The sequence below is a fragment of the Procambarus clarkii genome, chromosome 14, assembly GCF_040958095.1.
Source record: "Procambarus clarkii isolate CNS0578487 chromosome 14, FALCON_Pclarkii_2.0, whole genome shotgun sequence".
Classification (NCBI taxonomy): Eukaryota; Metazoa; Arthropoda; class Malacostraca; order Decapoda; family Cambaridae; genus Procambarus; species Procambarus clarkii.
Genome location: NC_091163.1, coordinates 4092197 through 4115068, shown reverse-complemented (window position 1 = coordinate 4115068; position 22872 = coordinate 4092197). Strand labels below are relative to the sequence as shown.

At 38.9% G+C, this 22872-nt stretch overlaps 1 protein-coding gene across 1 annotated transcript; it reads right to left on the bottom strand.

Annotated features, from left to right (window-relative positions):
• Positions 1-792: 792 nt before the first annotated feature.
• On the bottom strand, positions 793-17398 carry LOC123772558 (kelch domain-containing protein 10). The gene is made up of 8 exons (XM_045765801.2): positions 17237-17398; positions 11728-11873; positions 11135-11293; positions 9983-10063; positions 8736-8887; positions 8001-8203; positions 5288-5427; positions 793-1903 (listed from the first exon to the last, which is right to left on the bottom strand). The coding sequence occupies exons 1-8, from the start codon at positions 17313-17315 to the stop codon at positions 1673-1675; spliced, it is 1191 nt and encodes a 396-aa protein (XP_045621757.2). The 5' UTR covers positions 17316-17398; the 3' UTR covers positions 793-1672.
• Between the last annotated feature and the right edge of the window lie 5474 nt (positions 17399-22872).

Here is a 22872-nt window from a genome sequence, read left to right as displayed (position 1 = left end):
GATAAATGTATCTAGATAATGGTCTTTCTTCCATTAGTCACTGCTGTAGCATCAACGAATGACTTCGACAGACTTTCAGTTATGGGAGCAAGAACAATTACTTTTCTGTACTTCCATATACACATTCCAACCCGTCCTCCTGTTTAGATAGCACCTATTGTGACGGTCGTCAATAATCACGAATTCGTATGTACTTAGCACTTAGATAGTAGTATACCGACTAGTAAGGATTTCTTTTAAAATAAATGAAGCTAAAAAACAAACTTAAATATTCCTAGACTTAATATAGCACACACATGTACTATATTAGGTCTAGGAAAGTTAAGTTAGATTAGTTTAGTTTGTTAAAGCAACACAAGTAAAAAAAAATTTTCTTGTCTGTCTAACTCATAGTTCAGATTTCTACTTTCTAATTTCATTGTACGTCGGTATATATACTATGGTCCTCATCGTTAATATAAGTACAGTACTACCAAAACAGGAGGATAGCTGCACAGTCCCTCTTTCTCCTTACAGTCAGCTGTTGTATCTTTTCTGAGTTACTGGTGTGATTTACATTCTTTTCAAGAGTTTATAACTTTTTTCACTTGTGGAAACTAAAGAAAAGCAGTTTATCCATTAAATAAAGATAAAAGTTATTTATCAAGTGTTACTAATCCTGCTGTTAATTTTGATCAGCATGATCTGTCGGGACATTATACAAGGTTCTAAAGTTAGATCCCGCAGTTATCAGTTAAGGAAACCCTCTTTCTACCCTGAAATATATACAACCATACAAGGTATAGCTATAAGCTTCATATGAAGAATAGGCTGGATCTTGCTATTTATTGTATCTAAGCCTTATACAATGATACAGAAATATGACACACAGGAAAGAAATACTACCATATATGCAGACGAGGAGTCACAATAACGTGGCTGAAATATGTTGACCAAACCACACACTAGAAAGTGAAGGTACGACGACGTTTCGGTCCGTCCTGGACCATTCTCAAGTCGATTGTGAAGGGACGTCGTCATCCCTTCACTTTCTAGTGTGTAGTTTGATCAACTACCGTATATAAAAGGAAATTTTAAAATCTGCTAAATTTTCAGACAATTCAGATAAATTTTCAAATATTACAAATTCTCAAGCATTTTCAAAATAAACAAGTCACAATTTTTATCAATTCAAAAGAAATTTGTTCACTTCTGCCTAGTCCTAGACTGAGGATATGAGTAAAGAATTTCTCAAATGCTGTGATGAGGTTAAGGATAGGAATCGGTATAAAATAAAACGGGAGGCTCGAGTCTTACACAGACCATGGGGCCAATTTGAGACAAGCAAGATAATTTGGTTGAAAAAGCAGCTGATGAGGTTAAAATCATAATATTGCAAATATAAACGCAATGAGAGAATGCCTAAATAAGAGAATACTGTACTTATTTATCATATATACACAGTACTGTATACACATTATGTATTAATGTGCATAGGATGCTTGATGACAACGAAAAAGCTTTAGGATTTGATAAATTAAATATATACACAATATAGATACAATTACATGGTGGTTGGGAAGAAGATCATGCTGACAATAACTGATTACACTTCATAAAATGTTTGCAGTCTCACTTTCTCTTTACCATCAGTGCAACCAATTTTCTTAGCCGATATGTTTTCACAAGCACCCTATCCGTATGCAGGGGTCTGGTGCTGCAAACATTCCACAATATACTGAGGAATACCCATTTGAAGAAGAGATGATGGCGGTAAACATGGCAGGTTGGGAGTGTAGTGACAGAGCGCCTCCCAGCAGATATCACGAAGTTTTCCTACATTTAGCCACACTTTGGTCACTCTCGCTGTGCGCTTGTTCTCCTCGAGATTTTTCACTCCTCCAAACATGTACATGCATCCATCCTGAGGTAAAGCAAATATATCATCACTTATTTTGTTTAACAATGTCTTAGTTTTGTCTCATTATTTTATATATGAATCATGGCTACCAGTTTATATAAATATATATGAAACATTATTAGATTTATTATTGACAACCTTACTATGAAGCCATAGTGCTTAAATGAAGGTGAATGAAAGACCCAATTTATGTTTAAATGTATAACAGATTATTATTATTATTAATAACAACTAGTAATGCATGTACTACTGTATACTGTTTTTGTAATATCTGATATCATTTACCTGTAATTTTGTATAATTTTGTGTGTGTTTATTAGACAAAAACCCTCCTTGAACATGGAGGTTTAAGGTAAGGTAACATTATTTTAATCCAAGTATGAGAGAACAGAAAATTTTCACCAAAGTTTATAGTTTTAGGCACAAAGTCTCTTGACCTCTTTTCGAAGACTGTGTGGCTGGGTTTTCATTTTAAGGAAAGGAAATTTGCTAAGTCAGTCAAGATAGCCAATCCTATCTCCTTAAATAGTGGTTTAATCCATTTTAAAAATCCCAGGAAAAACTTTACTGAAAGAAACAATCAAAGGACTCTGTCAGAAACAGAGCACTGAATGGACTGAAACTTTCCTCTTGAAGTGACATCTCGGTTGCCTCCTTGTCTTACAATTTGATTCCTGTTTTGCCAAGTTCACTTGGGTGAATCAGGCCAAAAGTTGGGGGCTTGCCACCTTAGCTGACCCAGCTACACTAACTAGTTCCATCACATTGTGGTAGTCTGTGTTCTGGGTAGGTGCTAGTTACATAGATTGAAAATGATAACTGGCTACCCTGGAAACACAAATCGTAGCTGTCCCTATTTTCTGCTTGTTACAACTTGCTAATAAAGTTGTTACATCTTGGCTTAACGTGTTTATGACGGATTAGAACGTTGTTACAACTTGCTATATTGGTTGTTATAACTGGTTAGGTGTTAAAACTTGTTCGAACGTTGTAGCAACGTCGTAGTCTCATTGTGTGTTTGGCGGGTATCTAGTGGCCCAAGTGACTGTTTGAAAGAGAGGGAAGGGGTCTTTATAAGTTTAATTTTCCTTCATGTCATGAGCAGCTTCTCTTGGTGGTGGTGGTCAAAGATTGTACTGGCCTGGAGTGCTAGCATGGGTGGACCCATGGATATGGCTAGGGAGAGGTTACCTTGTGGTTACCTTGCAATGATTTCGAGGCTCAATGTCCGCGCGGCCCAGTCCTCGACCAGAGCATAGGTGGTGCTGCATAAACAGGAGCATTTCATTTCACACAACACTACTTTTACATAAAAGATACACTGGCACATTCACATATTATAATCAGCAGGTGAAGTGCAACTTTCTTATGCTTTCTGGTAAATTCTCTACAAACATTTCACTCCCATTTCTCAACTACATTTAATAATTCCTGCATATATATATTTGTAGCTTTCCCACATTTCAGATTCAACACTGGTGAGTGTCTTTCTGCTATCATGTATTCTTCTCACACCAGCAAAATTAATTATATTCTCACTTCCTTTATTAATTCTATTAATCATCCTTCCAAATTCCTTCCATCACCATTGTCCCATTGTTATACTTTCATTAGATGGGAGATATCAGCTAGATAAAAACAAAAGGCATCTATTAACTATATTACATACATTGTATAACCTTATGGACTCCCAAGCACCACAACACTCCAGCAAATAATCCATGGCAGCTCCCCATCACCTTTTAAAGACTGTTTTCATCCATTACAAACCACTTCCACCCAAACTTAATTTCTACCATATACCATGCACTATTTACACTATCTCTGCTTCCTCGTATACTTACCACATCTGTCTACCTTGTACCTTCTTTTGTTTTTCCTACCCTCAAATTTACAAATAAACTACCAATCTACCATCACCCATTCGTTTAACATGTTTAAATCATTTGGGTACACAACACTGTCATGGCATTTTCATTTCTTCCCTATTTATTCTCCTAACAATATACTATTTCCTTCTAAGCTTGTCCCTTTGTAAAATTGTAAGTGTTGATTCTTCATGATCATATTGCACCACAGTCTTGCAAACTTGCATGCATTAATGTAAGCAGCAATGCATTTCCTGCAACTTTCCAGCTGCATCCCTTGCCTTGTGTGTGTCATACCAGGTTCTTCATTGCACCAGACACTTTCCTTCCCCACTTCATTCTACTCTCAACTTTACTTGTACAAATTCCTCTTTGGATATTTACACATCCCAAGTATTTAAACCAATCGGACACTCCTAACACTTCTCCATTCCATAAGTTTCTTTCTGTCTCCTCTACCACAAGGTTTACCTGTGTCAGCATTCTCTTTTAACTGACTTCACTCACAAATTTATAAACCTTTCAACTAAAACATAAATCTTTGTCCACACTGGTAAAAAAAAATCTGCATATATTAAATGGAGTCCTGTCAGTCACTAGAGTGGCACCACAGGCAACCCTGCCAGTCACTAGAGTGGCACCACAGCCAACCCTTTAAAGTTGACATAGGTACTCCAGTTACTAATATCAAACACATACCTCTATCTACTGTACTTCTAATGTCTTTGTCAGTTGCCATTTCCCTGTGTTTATATTTAATAATCATGCTGGTTTTTCATTGTAGTGTGTGTTGCAAACTCTTCCTTTTTTTTCAAAAATAGCTTTCAGTTTTCTGACAAATTTAAGAATTTCTCTTCCTAGTTCTTCAATTGCTGTTCATTCTGAATACCAAATTTTTTTCCATATCTATTATTATAAAAAACTCTTGTTTCTTTCCCCTTTCAGTTTGCATCAACAAAATCCATTTTTTTCTGTCATCAAGTAATCTTGACTCTTCCTTGTCCCACCAAACACACTTCCATTCCTTTACCTGTATGTGTGATGCCACACACACAGGCTTAGTCCTAACTAAACAGTTAGGCTCCAGGATAATCATCAATTCTCCATTTGTACCCATCATCTAATTTTCTCTCTCTCTCAACTTCTAAACTTAATGCTTTGGCCTCATTCATCTAGGTGGTACAGCAACATCCATACAACATTCAATCTCATCATGTATAACACTTATGTAATCAGAAAATCCACCAGAATATTGCTCATGCTGCTCTTATATCACATACCATTCCACAAACATAGTTAATTGTGTGCCATTCTTCCTTTAACAAAATGTAAAGTGGGGAAAAATGTAGAGCACGACCACCACTCAGCACCATTATACTTCCGTAAAATATGAACAACAGTACCCCCACTTGTGGTATGTACTGTGCTTTCCGTGATTTATCATCTATAAAATGTGTTAAGCATTCACTCACTCTTAAGCCAGTTCCACATTACTCCAACTTTAGACAAAAAATCCTACCTCTGTTACAGCTGCTGAATGAAAGTAGAGTGGTACTGGTGATTTACATGGTAGTTTCTGCCACTCAAACGTTGTCAAATTTAGTCTCCAAAGATCTGCAAATGCTTCTACACCATTATAACCGCCATGGATGTAAACATCTGAAATTAAACAATCATGCATTTCATTAAGTGGCTCAAAATCCATTGCTCCATACAGACGTATTATGGCATATAAATTTGTCCATGCTCCTTCATTTATAAATTAAATTAAATAAGAATGCATGTCTGCATTTTATTTTCCTTTTTGAAACATACCAGAAGAGCTCATTAGTTGCAGCTTTACGTAAACAGAACTTACAGTACAGTGCTTGCAATTCTGCTACATGCAGAAAATCCTTTCAACATTACTACTTATTTTTCCCTGGTAATATTGTATCCCATGCTTTGTTCACTTGGGCAGCTTTGTGTGAATGTCTCATTTTTATGTTGACTGTCTCAACATACCCAGTACTAAGATTTTTCATACTAGGATTGCATTATCTGCTCAAGTGAGTATTGTCAAGAATTTTTACTACTCAATTTCTACACTTCCAGCCTTTCCACTTTATTACTGCTTATTCATTTATTATTTTAATGATGCAACTCAGAGAGTAGCTTTACAGAATTATTAAAACAACTTTTTTTTTTACATTTGACTGCTACCCAAGTAAGGATTTTTGAGCATAAGAAAAACAAGCAAAATAGAAGAAAAACTCACCCTGGCTGCAGAATTATACCAGAAACAGGCTAGTGACATTGACCAGCTGGAGGTACTGAAAGGTGGAAGTGTTGTTTGACACAGACACAGCCATCAGCACCAAAAAAGCTCGGTGCGAGCAGTGTACTGCCTTAAGTCTTAGTGTGTGATGTGAATGGACTTTACTCAGCCCAGCTCAAATCTCTCTTATTAGACATTGCAGAGAAGAATGCTACCAATTCAGCATATCTGTAGAGATCATGTGGCCAGGGATTTGCCCAAAGTTGGTTTAATCTGACTAACCACTGCACCAGCTGGGAGATGCAAGCCTTGGTGAAGGTAAGAGTTATTCTTTGATTGAGAAATGGACTAGTACATGACAAGGTTCAGTAAATAACACACAAAAAAAGCATCAAGCAGAGTGTATGATGCATTCAAGGGTGCAAGAGCCAAGCCTGAACAAAAAAGATGATACATTTTTTGGCAAGAAAGCCAGGGTTGGGATGGAGGTGAAAAATGTATCCTTCCAACTAAAGACATCTACAAAAATGTAGATGTCCAATACATCCTGATCCAATACATCAGTCAGGATGGGCATCCATCATACAGAAGGGTCAGCACGTCACCTCTATGGCTATTTCAAAGTTGATGAATGCCAAGGCCGAAAACCTGTAACAGGGGCTGACAACCTTCGGGAACGCCTTTCCTGCACTGTCCACGACAGCTGGGCCCTTACTGCGGGTCAATTGAAGGCTTCACACAGTCATTATGTGAAAACTGTGCACTATGAACGTACTCTCAATATGTCACGTTCATGTAGATTGCTCTATTTGAGGACACCACAATAAGTGTGTCATACTCTCATCTGCAAACCATCTACATACACAATTCTAGCGTGTATATCCTTCCATCTAAAACCCCTGACTCTGAAACAAGCCATAAAGCCTGCTAACCTAATGGAAAGACCCAAAATTAAAGCAATAGTGAGAAACCAGGCAGGCTCTGGCAAAGGAGAAAAGTGTTTAAAAAAGGCTCTACTCAAACTGAATAAAGAGAAGGAATGAATGGTCAAGGTCAAACACCAAACTTCAGGTGTTCTATCAGAAACAAACAATATGAGACAAACATATTCAGATAGCACAAGGCCTCTCCCATTGAATAGCAAAGTATAGAATGACATAATGTTCACAACTGAGAGAAGATAACTAATGACAAGCCTGATAACTTGTACTGGATTTCAGAGGAGATTCAGAAACCCTAACTTTGGACTACTGCCGCCTGTCCCTATTACAGGCACCAATAGGGAAGCTCATAAAACTTAATATGCAAAGATCAGCATATACCCTGCAGCACACGGATGATTATCCAGATATATAGTCTAAGTTCCTAAAGAATCCCCTTTAGATCGTACCATGCTTGAAAAACATAAGAGTTAAGATTGATGTTGACTTCAGGAAGGGTGGGAAATCATGCACTGCAGAGGAAAAGATGAACCAAACTCTAGGCAGAACAGGGCCTGTAACCCAGAGAATAGACATGTTGGGAAAGTGATATTTAATTTGTGCAAGATGAAAAGAAAATATTTTTTTTTATAAAATATTAAATATCTTTAAGAATATAAAGTTGTGTATGACAATTTGTATTACTCTACCTGTAGTAAGATCTGTGCATGATATTTCTGATCAGTAAATGTTATTTTGGGGCATTTGATATACTAAATCAAATTTATTTAAATTTCCCACCATTAGTCAATTGCAACATACCCACACTTATAAAAATATATAATAATAATAAGTGACATTTGTGCACTCTCTCTGCATAATATTTTGGTGTGCTCCTCCAATTCTTGTATGTGATAAGGGCTGTGACAGACCAAAATGTCATCACTTTAATTTCATGTGTAGATTGAGGTTATTTTTAAGCCACATTATTGTGACTTACTCTCTGCTAATTAAATATTAAAGCAATGCAGCCACAGCAAGAAAAACGTACTTACAATTATTTAATCTACTGGCTATGTGGCATCTTCTAGCCTGAGGGTACGTGCCACTACGAACATCAGGTCGCGTCCGAGTGTTCATCCACACCCGCTCTGATAGCATGAAAGTTGGCAGGCAAGTCAGGTCACACGCAGCATCTGACCTTCCACCACCAAACACATATAGTGCTCCTGCATGCTCTACAATTTCATGACGATACCTGCATAAAAGATAAAATAGCCAACCCTAATGCAAAGGTACAAGTACAGTCCTGCCCACGAAGACATTTTCATTCAAAGTAAAAAGCAGTATTTCAAGAGCAATAAAATTATAACCACCTTAAAGTGATAAATGACCAAACAAGTTGATTTTTTTACTTTATGAAGTGCAGCACTTTGATGATAAAGTGACTGTTACACTTGAACCTCAAGCTGATGAATTTAATGCTGGTAGTAAGAGGATGAAGCTAAGATGGAGAGAGAACAATACAGGAAGAAGGGTATGCTGGTAGAGTACTGAAAGAATAATATACTGGTAGAGCACTGAAAGAAGAAGAATATAATCATGTCTTACCTTACATTTTTAACTTTTGTAACTTTTACAATCTATAGAACACTTACTCATTTAACCCAAGAGTTTTCCCAAGCAAAGAATCTGTTTTGATCAACAAAATAAAATAGCAGCCTAACATTGAAAAATTTGTGCCAAATGATTGAAATAAAACTACACCTTATAGTTTGTTAACACCTCACCTCTCCTCTGGACTGGCATTAGGGCTTGCTGCATGTGGAGAGAGGTGCTCCCACATTCTTTGGTTAAGGTCTAAGCAGTGAACATCAATGCTGTACTGAAAGCCAGTGGTCCCACCCACTACATATAACTTATCGTCACTAAGACACACAGCCTGAAAAAGAATAAAAATAAATAATCATGATATGAAAAACTCCTTTCTAAGCATATTATTGATATTTCCTTAGATAAGATCAACAGTCTGCAAGACAGAATCATGCAGTCAGGCAGGATGACATTCTGGCAATGGCACCACTGAAAACTTTTCAAATGGGCCTGCAGAAACACATTGATGTTAGGGAGTACCAGTATCCACCCAATTTAAGGATCTGTGATTTAATATCCCACTGGACTTGAGTCAGTATTGAGACCAGTCTTTGGATCCTCATTTACAGACTCAACATCCAGGTAGCCAGTCATTACTGGATTTATTGTGATATAACTTTGTTCTTGCTAGGCCATTATTTTGTGGAGTGAGTATTGGAATGTACCAATCTTTCTCTGCCATTGTGTGCATAATTACCTGTGTAGTTACAGTAACTCCCCCTAGTAACAACGGATGTACAACACTGCAGGCCTCCTCCTCCACACCATCCAGCACTTGCATAGGGAAGAGAACTAAATTCTCAAATATTTTCTAGCCTTTACTTTTCCAGAAGGTTAAAGATGTTGCCATTATCAATATAACAGAAGGTCAGCCCTATTGCATTAGGGTTAAAATAAAAAATTGAATCAATTATACTTTTTGTTTTAGCATATGATTAGAAGCATCTCTTTTCTTTTAAAAATGTAAACAATTCAACTACTGTATTATGTTAATATTCATAATTTGTTTGCCTATGAATTATATATATAAAGAATAGAATTCCCTTCAAGTGACAAAAATAAATCATCCTAGCACTGGCTGATATCTTGAGGTTATCTTGAGATGATTTCGGGGCTTTAGTGTCCCCACGACCCGGTCCTCGACCAGGCCTCCACCCCCAGGAAGCAGCCCGTGACAGCTGACTAACACCCAGGTACCTATTTTACTGCTAGGTAACAGGGGGCATAGGGTGAAAGAAACTCTGCCCATTGTTTCTCGCCGGCGCCCGGGATCGAACCCGGGACCACAGGATCACAAGTCCAGCGTGCTGTCTGCTTAGCCGACCGGCTCCCTATGTTACACATGGTGCAAAACAATCAACACTGTAGCATGCAGAAAACCTACCTGCCCATACATAGGCTCAGGCTTTTTCCCGTGTGTGACCACTTTCTGCCATTTACCAGTAGGTAGGTGACACATGTACAACTGAAAAGAAATGATAGCTGGTATACTTTATGATTAATCCACACTGAAGAAGTTTAACACAAGTAGGGACATTTTTAATGCAGAATATCCTTATATTTTAAATTATATGTAAAGAAAAATATATTTGCATATACAATAATGCACTGCATGATAATTTACAAGGAGCACAAGGAGTATATCTAAAGCAATAGACTGATGCTGTAAATGACTGCCAGTGTAGTAGTTCTTGCTTATCCTGGATGCTTTATATAGTATTGTGAATGGTATAATAAATTGACTAGTGATGTATTAATGATTTATTATTTAATATCTATACTGAACTGTAAACTTCTTTTTCCCAATTATGACTTTTTTTTTTTACCTGACTGATGCCTCCCCACCCCATGAAAGCTGGGAACAATAATGATAATGTATGTACAGTGTACTGTAAAAGATTACACTAAGGCATAGTGTTGGTGACCCTGACCTACAGTACCCAAAACATTAACATGAAATGCGACAGACAATTTTCGATGTGAAATATTGGTAACCAAATTATTTGATTTAAGAACTGCATGTATTAAATGTAAATAGGCAAGAATAAATAATATGAGATTTACATGGAAGGTATGAGATTGTAAAGGGAAAAATAAAATGTATGAGGTAGTGAAGCAAATTTGGAGAAATGCCTTATGATTTGTACATACAAAGAGAATGGCTGATGGAAAAATTTAAATTCAAGGAGAATATGGTAAGCTTAAACACAGGATTACAATAACTCCTAGGTAAACATCATTCTGGAAAGAATATGCGAGGAATAAATCATTCTTTAACCCTCAAGAGAGACATTCTCATGAGGTTTAAAGGGGTACAGAAAAAATGGAAACGTATCCTTAGATAGGGCTACCTGGAATTATATATGGATTTTATCTGGAGATTTTCCAATTATAGCCACCTTCTCTGAGGGAAGCTGGTGGGAAAATTAAGGTGAAGGGTGAGAGAGAGAATAGAGAAAAGCATTAACCAAGATAGAGAGAAGTATTAGAAAATTATGAAATTTCTTGAAATGCAAATCACAAGTATTCTCCATACCGAATCTGAAGAAGAATCCCCAAATGGCATAGCTGTTCCTCCAAACACGAGCATGTTAGGCCCAAGCTGGACAGCTGAATGAGATGCTAATTCTTCAGGCATTCTGCCTGTACCCTCAATTCTTGTCCATGTGCTACTCACAGTATTGAATTGCCAAAGCTGTAAAAATTAAAAAACATATCAAAATAATTCATACAGCATAGAATACAGTGCAATCACAAAAATTTTGGCTAAATTATTCCCAACTGGTTTTTAGCGCAATTCCCATTAAAAATATCTTTGCACACAATACATTATACACCTGTATTTTAATAGGTAACAATATTTAAAATAAAATAAACATACATTGCTGTACTCTCATTTTGATGCACAGTACCCATACATTTTGAAGCACAGTACCCATACATTTTGAAGCACAGTACCCATACATTTTGAAGCACAGTATCCATACATTTTGAAGCACAGTACCCATACATTTTGAAGCACAGTACCCATACATTTTGAAGTACAGCACCTATACTATAATGAATATATTGAATTCAATCGATACAATACTGTACTAAAAATTACGAATTAATTAAGCCTGTGCTAACCTCTTGGAATAATGGATGAGTTCTTTGCCAGGTGTCATCTAAGTACTCGTTTGTGGATATCTTGGGATTGTAGCCACCAAATGAATAGAAAGACAGCCCATGGCAAACAATGCGGTGGCCACTTCTTGGCATTGGTAATGGCGTCCCTGTCAGGTAGACACAGTGTTAGGCAAATCAAGTCATCATGGTTATCTTCTATACCCTTCCCAAATAATTTTAAAGTTATTAATTAGAAATTCTAAAATAATGTTACGAAGCCTTTGTGCAACTTCCTCACATAAGAGTAGTGATCATATTAACATGTACATACTTATACTGTAACATGCACTGAATTTATACTGTACTATTAATAGTAAATACAGTAGGGAACTATTCCTCATTCAAAGCAGAACATGTAACTGAATTTAAAAAACCAGCATTGAATGTAATGAAATACCATTTTCTGGAGGAGCCTCGTTAGCTTCCTGAAGTTATCTTCCCAAGATTGCTTCACGCTAAAAGGTCACATCACCTGTGGATAGTTCCTTTTGGCCTAATGGGGATAAGAACCAGACCCTAGCCCCCCTCCTCACAGAGGCACAAAGAACTAAACCACCTGTAATAGCAGGTGAACCTGGCTGGAGATTGGATGTCCCTATTCATCCAGGGTTCAGGGGATAGTTTGGTTTTGTCATGGAGCATAGTGTTTACTGCTTCAGGGTTCTTCCTTTTGGTTTGGACCTGACCCCTTGCATGTTTACCAACCTAGTACAGGTCAGTGTGGCCCGGCTGCATTTGTTAGTTCTTGTATTGTCCAACCTTGACGACTGGCTGATGTGGCTTTCCCCAGTCAGTCCGTGTGTCAGATGGACAGGGATCTTGTTCTTTCCCAGCTTGCCAGGTTCATCGCCAACTTCCCCTTCAGGTTTTTCAGGGTTTCTTTCTGTGGCGCCACACTTCTCCGTTATTAGATGTGTTTACGAGTTCCTTGTCTCTGGGGTGGGCCTTTGTGACCAACGTCTGGCTGCCTAGGGTCGGTGGCGGGGTTTATTCCTTCAGGAACACAGCACTGTGCTTGAGTTTGTGGCCAAGTGGCATGCCTTGAGATGGATTCGGTGTCCTCTGGGCTCCACACTCCAGTTTCACTGATTGCTCCTTGGTGGTTCACTACCTGAAGAGTGAGGGGGGTCACTTTGGTCACCCTGTGGATCTGACCACTGTGTGTGGCTTGCTTTCTGGATTCTCGGGGTTTGGTTCTTTACATGTTTCACATATGGAGTGTGTCAAATGTCCTTAAGGATTGGTTGTCTTGCTTTCAGACCGTCTACATGGAGTGGACTGTTGACAATGCATCCTTCCATTGGCCTTGCAGGACTTTTAGACTCCTCTAGGTGGACTTCTTTGCATAGGTGTGGAATTGAACCTTCCTTCCTCCATGCCTCTGTTCCCAGTCGCAAGTCTCTCACTGTGAATGGTTTTTGACTGGTGGTCATGGTGGAGGTGCGTTTTCCTTTTTCTCTCGGTTCAGTGTTGCTTCCTGGTGTTGGCTAGTCTGGAGTCATTCTTAGGGAGGGTGATCTTTCTTGTTCTATGGTGGCTGGCCCAGCCTTGGTTTCTGAGCCTTTTAGCCCAGTGTTTGAACCTGGGCACCTCCACCTCTTTCAGCAGATTGGCCCAGCAGTGTACTTCACTGGTTTGACCTTATCCTTTGCTCTAACCACCTGGAGTTTCTGATGCATCTCTATTGCCATTTGTATGGTGTGCAGGTGGCAGTTTTGTTGGTCTTTCGCCAGAGTTCTTCTTCATGTTGACAGTACGAGCTCTATTCTTTCTTTTTTGTCTTGGTCATTTCTTGATCGAGCTCTTATACCGAATACTGTCTTCTCTTGTCATTTGACTTTGGTGGAGCCACTGTTGCTCGGGTTTACTGTCAACACCTCTGCAGTGCCATTCCCCAAGTTGTCTTGTGCATTCTTCCACCTCTGGCCTGCTAATGCTCCTCCTGAGTCATCCTGGTCCCCTTGACCATGTGTGGGAGTATGTGGTAAAGTAAATTATTTATTTATTTATTTACCGTTTGATAGCGGACTGTGTATTGAATGTTAGTTAATGGACTGTATATTATAGGTGTAATTCCACATAAAACCACAGTTGGGGATTGTAGTGTTAGTATTAATTGGGATAGAACAGAATTGAATATTTATTAAATGTAAATTTATTATCAGTATTTATTTTTCTTAAATTAACTTAATTATTTTCTGCTCTATCCATTGGTTAATTTAAACTACTGTACATCAACAGCTTAATTGTTTAGTAGAACAATGGTCCCGTGTCTAAAGTGGCGTCGTCATCATCTAGCTGGAGTTGCCTTGTGTCTACTGGCTACGCCTAGCCTTGTGACGCCAATTTACTCTCATGACGGCTGGCTACTCCTTGTTGTGATCAGTTAAACCTGCTGGCAAGATGTATCTTAGGAAGAGTAATAAGAGTATGTAATATGTATTCAAAATAAATTATTTAGGTTAAACTGTTCACTTGTTTACTTATTTTTTGTGATGGGTAAGCAGTATAACTGGGATCACATTGTAACTTATAAAATTGGCCAAAATAAGACACTGCCTTAGTCGACTTTTCGAACCCTCATCACGGCCCTTATGGAGTTGTTCATTTGATGCATCACACTATTGTGATTTGTGTGTGTATTGTGTAACTTATGAAAGTTAATTTTTTATAAGATGTACCCAACTTATGAAACCTAACAAAACTGCAAACTCCTCAGGGGTTGATGGGACAAATTCTGGTAACAGAAGATGTAAACCACGTTGTTCATGATCGAAATAGTGAAACAATACGCGGCAGCTACCATCCATGTCTGATGTGCTCTCCTGTCCTCACCAAGTATTATGGCATATCCTTCCCCATTAGCATTCATGCAAGTGTGGATATTTGGTTTAATTTGGGAAAGAGGTGATTTTAAGTTAAATCCACTCAGGATTGTATTATTTAGTTTTTACAAACTACAGTAATGGGGACTAACTAAATATACTAACGGGTATTTTAAACAGTATTTAGCAACAAAACTATAAACTGTACTATAGTTATTTAATTGAGAGCTAAATTTATTAGTTTAGTTGTTAACTTTCATTGATGATGTGGAATGTACCAATGTCCCAAAGATTTCATCAGCTCATTAATTTATCAGAATAAGGTATCAACAGAGGAAATTCTCATAATTATTTGATTATATGTATTAATAAATTACAATTAAGATCTGAACTTAACAGCTCAAGACGAATCTTAATAGCTATAAAGTATTTTTAAACTAATGTACAATAATTTATGTATGTAGGTGGGAAAATTTCCCATACACCATGTTTTGGGGTTTCATTCCTCACCTTGGTTCACAGTTTTCCCTTCTGTCAGCCCAGTTATTGTTCCTAGGGTCAGTCGGTCGTGTGTGGCTGTGGGCCATATCACCTAACCTGGTTTTTCTTCTTCGTCTAAAGTGCCTGCTGTCTTTCCTCCTTCCTGCTCTAAATCCCTTCTTGTTCTCTGTGTTTAGATTAACTTCAGGGAGCTACAAGGAACTCCCACTAGACTCCCAGCATAAAATGAAATTAAATTTCTGGAGGAGCCCCAGTGGCTTCCTGCCTCCCTCCCACCCAACAGGTTCGCCAGTTCCTCGTGGGTTTGTTCATCAGGTCCAGAAGTGACAGAGATGGCCGGGAGTCAGGGCCAGACTACCTGGTGGTGCTAATCGGTCTTTTAATTGGTGTTTTAACTCAAAACAAGTTTTGAGCCTGTTTGAGTGAATCCCTTGTTTCCTATGACTTGTTTGTGGTGGTAGTTTGTTCATTTTTCAAGGTTTCATTTTCTGTAAACCTTCCAGTTGTCTGTAAAGCTGCACTGCCTTTCTGAAGGCTTTTTTCTTCAGGTGATGGACTGTCACCTGTGGTGGATTCCACATGGGCCAAGGTGGCCATGTGGAAGATCGAGCAGGAGATGAAACCATTTAGCCCCCAAAAGATCGAGGATGTACAGTAGGTCTGCCGAATCTAACACTGGGACCAGGAACAGCTGGAACACCCACAGAAGGGACTAAGTCAGCTCAATCATGCCCAATGCTAGCCAATCCACAATCACCAGACACAATGCTGGGGAGAAATTCTGACCCAACAAACCCAACCCAAAATATAAGGCAGGGACCAACCAGCTCCACTGAAGACCTGTGGAAACTACCCATAATGCCCACAAATCCTGGAACCAGGAGCTTGCAAAATGAGTCAGACAACCCCTCCATGATGGCAGCAAAGGAGTAAACAGCAAAAGGGCTGATTCAAGCCATGAGTGAAACCAGACCTCTGTCAGGCATAATTGCAACATTTAACAAAATATGAGGTCTCCTTAGGTAGTGCAACAGCCTGGAAACCTGACCCACCCAAGGACCTACCTCGACCAACAATAGGTGAGGTCCCCACCTGACCACTGTCTCCAAAAGGGGACAGAACCCTTAGCAAACAACACCTAATCAAACAGATGGCACAAGAAATTCACCACTGAAACAACCTAAGCAACCACATCGTTGGGAAAGAGGAGAGGTGAAGAACACTGAGTGAAAAAGCATCTCCTGTTTTGTGTCCTACATTGTGGTTTGTTGAGCTTGGAGCCATTGCCTTTTATATGTTACACATGACCTTTATTATTTGGATTAATATCAAAATTATTCAATACTTTAAAAGATCGCAATGAGATCAGGCCTGTTATGGCTGGTTTGTAATGTTTTAAGCCTTGAGGCCCTCATCTGTTCCTGGTATGAGTGTTGACTTTGTTATGGGATGATTTTTGTCAGTGTTTAACTTCTCCTATGCAAATATGTCCTTCAGAAGGCAAAATCTCCATGCTTTGATACAGTAGTTCAGATTGGGGCACACCAGAGACTAGCACACTCTTTGAATGCAATATAAAGTAGTATTAATAAATCAGCATTGCACAAGCAGAGCAAGTTTCCAGATTATCCTGCATCCCAGAACTCCAGCAGAGCAGTTACAGCCTGTGTCAGGCAAGTCCACTACGGGCTCGCCATAACCCGTGCTACTTGGAACTTTTTGTTCAGAGTAGCTGAATCTAAAAAAAAACTAAACTCCAGCACTTAATTGACATATACAATAGTTTCACAATCCTTAGCTTATATAAAGGTGTATTATTAGGAAGATTCTAAACTATTAAAAAAGCACACCGAACTCTTGGATATGGAACTCTCCAAAGAAGTATGGCACAATACACATTCAGTTGCACTCTTGATGGCTTACATCTTTAATTGGTAAACCTTTATTACTCATTATTAAATTTGAAAACACTGTTCTTTGATAAATTTATTATCTAGTGCCACAATTAACCATATGTATCAGGTGCCGGCCTAAGGCCAGATAGCAGCAAATCAATCCACACCCAGCATGTGGTTTCTAAACTTTCTCCGAGGTTATGTAAAACGTTGCGAGTAGCTTGTGACATCTACTCGTGGCTCACTTACCATCCTTGAGGTTTCCCCGAGGCCTCACTGGATGGAAAACCAGCGGCTTAAACTTGTACGTTCCTTTATTGGTTGACATGGGTGCGAGAATGTCATGAGTACCAGAGACGGGGTCCACCAATCACAAGTGCCGCAACCCTCAACAACCACCCAGCCACCTCGAGTATAAATGTTTACACGTCGCTGGCCAGCCATCCCCAGTATAAAACCCATCACCCACCACACATTCTCTCATTCTTTCAGTGTAAAATAATTGCGATAACATTTTGTTTCTGTATTCTCAGTTAATAGAGACATGAGAGTAAAAAAAGACGGAAGATTCCCAGGTATTTGTATTAATTGTGTAATGGTAAGACACTCGCCTGGCGTTTCGCGAACGCTTTGTCCTGGGTTCGTATCGAGGATTTACTGGGTGTCAGTCCTTATATCTGTAGCTAATCCTAACTCACTCAATCATAACTATAACTATAGCCTCTTTTTACCCAAAGAGGCTGTTTAGCCTCTTGTTTTACCCAACAGTGAAATGGGTACGCGAAGTCGTATTCCGGAGAACATAGGATTAAGGACTTGCCCGAAATGCGAAACGTGTGCTAGTGGCTGTACAAGAATGTAAGAACCCTTGTATATATAAATAAATAAAAACCTAAAAGGGGTACCACCTCTGGTGCAAATGTAGGGACCCATAGCCACGGAGAAGAAAATAAAGAGTACTGAGAGAAGACCTTGTGGATCCTCACTGAACACTTTAATCTTGTCTTCTCGTAGCGGCTTGATGGGGAATCGTGAGTGTTTATGCTCGATGGGGAGCGAGAGCGTTGTAGCTCAATGGGATCGTAGTCTGCTGTCTGCTGTGTCGAAGCTGTAGTGTCTTAGGGTCGATTAGAACTGCATATGCCGAGTGCTACATTCTTAACTGTGGAAATTGTACTGTTGGCTATTCACTTCAAGCTTGCTTATATTTGGTGACTACACCTCAGCTCCCTCCAACAGAATGAAAAGAGTATTACCTGTAATTTGGGGAACAGTCCTCTCAAGGACCTTGCACATGCAAGTTAAAAATAACGGCCTAACTTTTTTTTAATTTGGCTAAGGTACAGGGATAATGAGGCTTTGTGTCCAACGATTTGGTAGAACACCTTGGTGTAGACTTTGTCTGTACGGTTCTAGCAGCGAACTATTAGATATATTGGCAAGAAGCCTCAGGGCACTGTATTATATGCGATTGTCTCCGGGAGAAGTTGCTCTGCCCTCCTCAAATGTAGTTTTAAGCTCAAATAGAGAAATGTCATAAACATCATCTGGACCCATTTCACTACAGGCAATTTCAATATTAAAGTCCATATTAACATTAGTACTAGCAAGATGTTGTTGTATATTTTGGGGCAGATTCGGTATGCTAGGAATGCTTGCATACTGTTCTAGCAGCATGTCTGCATAAGCTGTTGGGGAGTGATGAGCAAGTTGAGGGGTGTTAGGTTTGGAGATCTTTTTAATTTTGGCTCACATTTGAGCTGAAGATGTTGCATGATTGATGCCCTGTAAGAATTATTCCCAGTGTTGACTACGTACGTGCTCTTTCAGTTCCACGAAAGCGCCGCTAGCTTGAAGAAATGCATGGAGCGACTCAGTTGTTTCGTGAGCTCTATAATAATCAGCAACATGTAATAAACAATCATGCATAGACTTAGGCACAGAACCACCCCTGTTCTATACAATACAATACAATACAATACAATACAATACAATACAATACAATACAATACTTAAATCTATACAATACAATACAATACAATACAATACAATACTTAAATCTATTAATAAAAAACATGACCTTGAGAAGAAGTATAGGTTAGGAATTGTCTCCAAAGAATTCTCAAAGAATTACTCATTATTGCTGTCTAAGATAATTAGACGAGCCAAAACTAAGTACTACGAAGATAAATTTACCCAAATAAAGAGCAACATTAAACAAACTTGGAGAACAATTTCACAAATATTGGGATCAAAGAAGTCTTTAAATAACAAACCGACTCTCCTGTCTAATAACGATGGTCAGCTTTCAGCCTCTGACTCTGCTACTGAGTTCAATAGGTTCTTCTCTTCCATTGGTTCATCCCTTGCAAATGATATTCCATCTTCCAGTACAGACATTAATGACTATCTTTCAGGTAACTATCCACAGTCTCTGTACCTAAAGCCTATTAATTCCACTGACGTCAATGAGATAATCCTTTCCCTTAAAACCAAGTCTGGTGCCCTTGAGGAGATACCTACTTTAATTTACAAAAAAGCCCCCAGATCTTTAGCCCCTGCTATTGCTTTGCTCTTCAACAAGTCACTTGAACTCCAAACCTTCCCAGATATTCTAAAAAAAGCGAGAGTAACGCCTGTCCACGAATGTGGTAATCTCACAGATGTTAACAACTACAGACCTATATCTATCCTGCCAAACTTGTCAAAAATTTTTGAAAAACTAATCTATAAGCAGCTTTACTCATATCTAGCCAAACTCAATATACTTAGCCCTTGCCAATATGGCTTCAGACCCAAAAAAAGCACTAACGATGCACTTATTAGTATGCTTAACTCGATTCATACAGCTCTTGATAAAAATGAGTTCTCTGTTGGGTTGTTTGTGGACCTGCGTAAAGCTTTTGACACTGTCAACCACCAAAACCTTCTTCTTAAATTACATCATTATGGAGTCAGAGGACACTCCCTACAATACCTCAAATCCTACCTTACTGACAGGCTCCAATATGTTTCTGTGAATAATACAATTTCTCCCACCCTACCCATCAACATTGGTGTTCCCCAGGGCAGCATACTTGGCCCTCTCCTCTTTCTCATCTACATTAATGACCTTCCAAATGCCTCCCAACACCTCAAACCAATTCTATTTGCTGACGACACAACCTTCATTTACTCCAGTCCTGATCCCCTTGCTCTAAATGCCACAGTAAATACTGAGCTAAATAAAGTCCATCTGTGGCTAACTGCCAACAAACTCACCCTTAACATTGACAAAACCTTTTATATTCTGTTTGGCAATAAATCCTCTAATCAAATAAATCTCAAAATAAACAATACCCAAATTTGTAACAAATTAGATGGCAAATTCCTTGGCATTCTCATTGACCACAAGCTTAATTTCCAGGGACACATTCTAAACATATCAAAAAAAGTTTCAAAAACTGTGGGCATTCTTTCTAAGATCAGATATTATGTACCACGCCCTGCCCTGGTGACTCTCTATTACTCCCTTATCTATCCATATCTCAACTATGGTATTTGTGCTTGGGGCTCTACTACCCAAAATCACTTACGTCCTCTAATTACTCAACACAAAGCTGCTATTAGGACAATATCCAATTCTGGCCCCAGACATCACTCGGTACCCCTACTTAAATCTCTGAATATGTTAGACATTAAGTCACTGCACATTCTCTCATGTGTATTATACATATATAAAACGCTAAACTATAATGCCAATCCTGATCTCAAAAGCTTCATAGAAGGTTGTATCAGAACCCATGAGCATCACACCAGAAATAAATACAGTTTTGATATTCCTAGAGTACGACTTAATCAAACTAGAAATGCTCTACAAATCAAGGGGCCCAGAATGTGGAATGACCTTCCCAACCATGTTAAAGACTGTACCTCTCTCAACCAGTTTAAGTTAAAAGCGAAGCTATACCTAATAAATTCCCTGTAACCTACCTTACCCTTCTATTGTCAACCAATGTCTGTTTTTTTCTTTAAAGAGCGCTGTTTGTCGACATAATTGTATTTGTGCTGCTTTTTCATCTATGTTTTCATTTCTTGTTTTCATTCTACTCATTATGCTCAATTAGTATTAAGCTTGTCATTTAAGTTTATCATGCCCGAAACGCTTTGCGTAATAGTGGCTTTAGGCATTGTATGTACTAGCTATACCTATAAGTCAAACATTCCTTGTAAATATTTATTGTATGTATGTACCTTACCTAAATAAAATTGTATTGTATTGTATTGTATTGTATTGAAATTGTACTGTTGGCTATTCACTTCAAGCTTGCTTATATTTGGTGACTACACCTCAGCTCCCTCCAACAGAATGAAAAGAGTATTACCTGTAATTTGGGGAACAGTCCTCTCAAGGACCTTGCACATGCAAGTTAAAAATAACGGCCTAACTTTTTTTTAATTTGGCTAAGGTACAGGGATAATGAGGCTTTGTGTCCAACGATTTGGTAGAACACCTTGGTGTAGACTTTGTCTGTACGGTTCTAGCAGCGAACTATTAGATATATTGGCAAGAAGCCTCAGGGCACTGTATTATATGCGATTGTCTCCGGGAGAAGTTGCTCTGCCCTCCTCAAATGTAGTTTTAAGCTCAAATAGAGAAATGTCATAAACATCATCTGGACCCATTTCACTACAGGCAATTTCAATATTAAAGTCCATATTAACATTAGTACTAGCAAGATGTTGTTGTATATTTTGGGGCAGATTCGGTATGCTAGGAATGCTTGCATACTGTTCTAGCAGCATGTCTGCATAAGCTGTTGGGGAGTGATGAGCAAGTTGAGGGGTGTTAGGTTTGGAGATCTTTTTAATTTTGGCTCACATTTGAGCTGAAGATGTTGCATGATTGATGCCCTGTAAGAATTATTCCCAGTGTTGACTACGTACGTGCTCTTTCAGTTCCACGAAAGCGCCGCTAGCTTGAAGAAATGCATGGAGCGACTCAGTTGTTTCGTGAGCTCTATAATAATCAGCAACATGTAATAAACAATCATGCATAGACTTAGGCACAGAACCACCCCTGTTCTCTATTCTTAGTTCTTGGCAACTTAGGTTTCACCCATTTGACATAATTGGGAGATATGTATATGGCAGTCATAAATGCATATGATACTGATACCACTCGTATATTTTGTGCTTGAAGTGCATGTGTAGATTGTTGAGGATAGATTAAGTCTTGCACTAATGATCCGTGGACACCATTGTTGTCTAAGAGACCATGACTTATTGCATAATGCAAGATTATGCAAGATGGTACAGTCGACTTATATTGAATTTTGTAACTAGCTCATCAAGATTGTAACTTGCTTAGCTAAATGAATTGTGGGGTTCAGTCCCTGAGCCTATTATGTGCCTCTGTAACCCTTTCCACTACCGCCCACAAGATGGGTATGGGGTGCATAATAAATGAACTAAACTAACTAACTGGTACAGTCGGGTTCGTTCTCGACGTACAACTGAGAATTCCGGGTTCGAATCCCGGGCGGGACAGAAATGGTTAGCACGTTTCCTTTCGTCTAATAGAAATGTAGCAGTAAATATGTACTCAGGCACGGGAGACATCTCCCGTCACGCAGGATGCAGTTGCACCTCCACAGATCTCCAGTATCAGCTCTTGATACTGGTAATGGCTCAAAAGGGCCACCACTTACGGGCTATTCATGCCCGTGCCACCTTTTGGGTGGCTTAATCTTCATTAATTAATTAATTGTACTCAGGATTTAGTCAGTTTGTTGTGGGGTTGCGTCCTGGGTGGGTCAGTAATTCGGCCTTGGGGTTTAAGAGGTGGGGGGGAGGGGGGCTTGATAAAAGCCTAACGTGTGAACACACGCGGGCATCCTGTCCCT

What these genes read in the sequence shown, in the direction of transcription:
- LOC123772558 (XM_045765801.2), bottom strand. Translation starts at nt 17,315, where the DNA reads ATGTCAACCAATAAAGGAACGTACAAGTTTAAGCCGCTGGTTTTCCAT. An exon ending in TCGGGGAAACCTCAAGGATG is followed by an intron (nt 11,874 to 17,236) that starts GTAAGTGAGCCA and finishes TCTACCTGACAG; the next exon opens with GGACGCCATTACCAATGCCA. An exon ending in AGCCAGTAGATTAAATAATT is followed by an intron (nt 5,428 to 8,000) that starts GTAAGTACGTTT and finishes GTTTAATTTCAG; the next exon opens with ATGTTTACATCCATGGCGGT.